The sequence below is a fragment of the Adiantum capillus-veneris genome, chromosome 7 (assembly GCF_014529385.1).
Source record: "Adiantum capillus-veneris isolate H3 chromosome 7, ASM1452938v2, whole genome shotgun sequence".
Taxonomy (NCBI): domain Eukaryota; kingdom Viridiplantae; phylum Streptophyta; class Polypodiopsida; order Polypodiales; family Pteridaceae; genus Adiantum; species Adiantum capillus-veneris.
This window is the reverse complement of record NC_140937.1, coordinates 1881190-1884349: the sequence shown is the minus strand read 5'-3', so window position 1 is coordinate 1884349 and position 3160 is coordinate 1881190. Positions and strand designations below refer to the sequence as shown.

The window sequence follows — 3160 nt, the reverse complement described above, 5'->3', positions numbered from 1 at the left end:
ACTGCTGTATTTAGGATTATAGATGAAAGATTACAAAGAAAGATGATGTAGCTCAAGAACATTTCAGGAGTTAAGGATTATGAATCAAAAGCTAAGCAGATGTACATCCAACAAATGCCACCCGATTAATGCCAACCCGATTACAATGTAATAGGTCCTATTTATATGCCTTGGGAATTACTGTGGTAACTGTCGTGGTAATTATTGATTGATCCATTGTTCGTCTCACAGGACCAGATTCCCACCCAGCAAAACTGTCTCAGCCATCTACAGGCTCACATCCCTAACAGGAAATCAATACAAGAATGATGCAGTGTAGAGATAAACGAGGCAGGAGACTGCACATTACACCATGAAAACTGCAGACTGTACGAACACAAGAGACCATGGCTAAACAAGAGAAAGTACTACTCTACCCTGTATTCATCATCAACGTCCAACTACAGGCCCAAAATAACAGTACGGCTGCAAGAAGACTGCAAACTACAAACTGCCTGGTTGTTACATCCAAACATTGCTACTCCCCAAGAACTAAGAAGAACCTTTCTACCTTCACATGACCGTCTAGTTACAACTTACAAAGTAATGGTGTAAATACACCCTTAGAGCCCACAGCTATAGCCTTAGTTACTGTCTCTACAAGTAAATCATTGAACTGTTACTGAGGCATTTGTGCCTTTAACACTTGGCACACCCGGTGGGCAATGTTTGAAAAACATTGTGAGGACCCACAATTCCTTGATTAAAATCAACATGATCTTCAGGTTGCTTTGAAATTTTCCCTTCTGTTGCAGTTTCCTTACCATCTTTACCAAATCCTGCATTCACTTCAGCTTCACTTTCTTTCATTGGAACCTCTGCATCTTCTCCACTGAGTATCTCGTCCACAATAGACAATACTAGATCTTTAAATTGATGTTTTCCACTTGCAATATTTTCTTCTTCATCTGCAACTGCAATTATTGTACCTACTGTTAACTGTTCATGAACTCCATTTTCAGCTTTATCTAACATTACAATATCACTCTGAGTATGCAGTTGTTCAGGTTGATGATGTTTTCGCTGCTCCAACTGCTTTTGCATTTCCTCATACTGCTACTTCATTTCATCAAACTGCTTTTGCACAAACAAATTCTCCTCCTTTACTGCTTCCTTTGCATCAATACTTACTTCCATCTCAATTGCAACCTCATCCATTGTATGTTATTCAATGCTCTTAGCCAACACTTCCTCGATAGTGTTCAATAATGCCTCCCCAACATGCAGATGCTCTACCTCATTCTCATGTCCTATGACTGCAACTGTGTCTTCAATTGAATGCTCTTGAACTTCCTGGTCTGCAGTATCAATCAGTATCACTCAACATTGAGCACCCTCTCTTTCAAGTTGGTGATGAACTTGTTGTTTCCCCTTATACTTCAAGTGTATAAAATGATCTTTAAGTTCAATGAACTTCTTCTGTAACAATAAATTTTCTTCCTTAGCCTCCTCTTCTTTAGCAAAGGCATGGTATGGCTTACTAAACACATTAGCAGGTTCATGTTCAGGTTCAGGTTTCTCTTCAAAAAGATTGGAGAATTTTTCAATCATTGGACACTGTCTCTTGAACATATCCAATATCCCTGCATGTAGATGAAACACTGGGAAACCTGATTTAGACTCCGTATGCAAAAACTACTGATTATCTTGAAATTTTTGATTCAAGAAACACCAAAACTTATCTGCTTCTTCATCAAACTGATCTGATTCAAGGCTTAAAAATAAGAAGTTGAACTCTCCTTCACACATAAAAAACACCACCAAGATGGCTTGCTCACATCCCCTCTCAAAAACATAACGAAATCCATTTTCTAGCCGCAAAATTGTCCAATCAGTGATATCTCCCTGAAACTGAAAACTTTTGACTTGATGAATCCGTGCATCATCAAGCTCAGTATCAGTCTGCTTGCTTATTTCCCCTGCAACTTCAACTTCTTTTGGAATTTCAATTGTCTCTGCAACCTTCATATCGTTTGAAACTTGAACAAATTCATTTGTACTTTTGACATTATCTGCAGGTGATATATCATCTTCAATGATAAAAATATGATTTGAAGTTGACTGCTATATTCCTGCTTCCTCGGGATCTGTCATTGCAACTGCATCCTGCACTACATCTTGAACTTGATTCTTTTGAACTTCATCTTGTATCTGGTCTTCCATAATAGTATCCATTTGCACTTGTACTTGATTTGAGCCAAGCTGCACCTGCTGATTCAATTGATCATGTTCTTGTTTTAAGTCATCATACTTCTTCTTCAGGTCTCTCATCTCCTTGTTCCCAAACATCCATCTTTGCATACTGTTCATTTTGTCTTAACTGCAATAGCTGAATCTTTTGGCCCTTCACCATCACAAATTGAGGCTTCAAGTCTTCATATAGTTCCTAATTCATGTATACAATCTCCTATAAATATTTAGTTTCTTGCATCTGTTCAGTTCCTTGTAATTACATTGTAGTGCTCTTTCCTTACAAGTACAATGTAGTCCCCTATAAATATTCATACTTCAACACACACTTAGTCTCCAGTACATAAACAATATTATGTAATTGCTAAGTTGCCTCTTTGAAGTATTCATTATCCTGTGAAGATGAAGCTTCTTGCACTTTAGAAATCTCCTGCACCTAAACCTGAATTTGAAATTTCTTGATTTCATATTCTTCCACAACATCCTTCATGCTTCTTTCATCCAAACCCTTTTTCCACTTGATCCATTTCCAAAAGAAAATAATTAGCAAATTCCAAGAAAGACTTCCACACCATTGAACACAAGTAGAAATTTGGTACAAACACCCCATGTTGGACTTCTCTAGACAAAAAGTCACTTCAGTCACTTGACTCTTGCATCCTTTAATTACAGAAATCAAAGATTGAACTCCATTCTTCACCTTTGAGAACCTATAGTTTGCTTCTTCTTTGTCAAAAACTGCTTCTTGAATATCTTTGACAAGATACTGATCCTGTGAAACACTTCTTGATTAATGATTGCTTCTCTTCTTGAAGTCGATCGATCATAAATATGACTTGATTTGTCGCCACCTGATTTACATATCTCTCATTATTCAAATCCAATGAGAGATTGTTGATGATCATTGCTTGAGCAACAATAAGACTTTGAA

At 37.3% G+C, this 3160-nt stretch overlaps 1 protein-coding gene across 1 annotated transcript; it reads right to left on the bottom strand.

Annotated features, from left to right (window-relative positions):
• Window positions 1-2103: 2103 nt before the first annotated feature.
• Window positions 2104-2349, bottom strand: LOC147453351 (uncharacterized). The gene has a single exon (XM_086517111.1). The coding sequence runs from the start codon at window positions 2347-2349 to the stop codon at window positions 2104-2106; it is 246 nt and encodes an 81-aa protein (XP_086373237.1).
• Window positions 2350-3160: the final 811 nt, after the last annotated feature.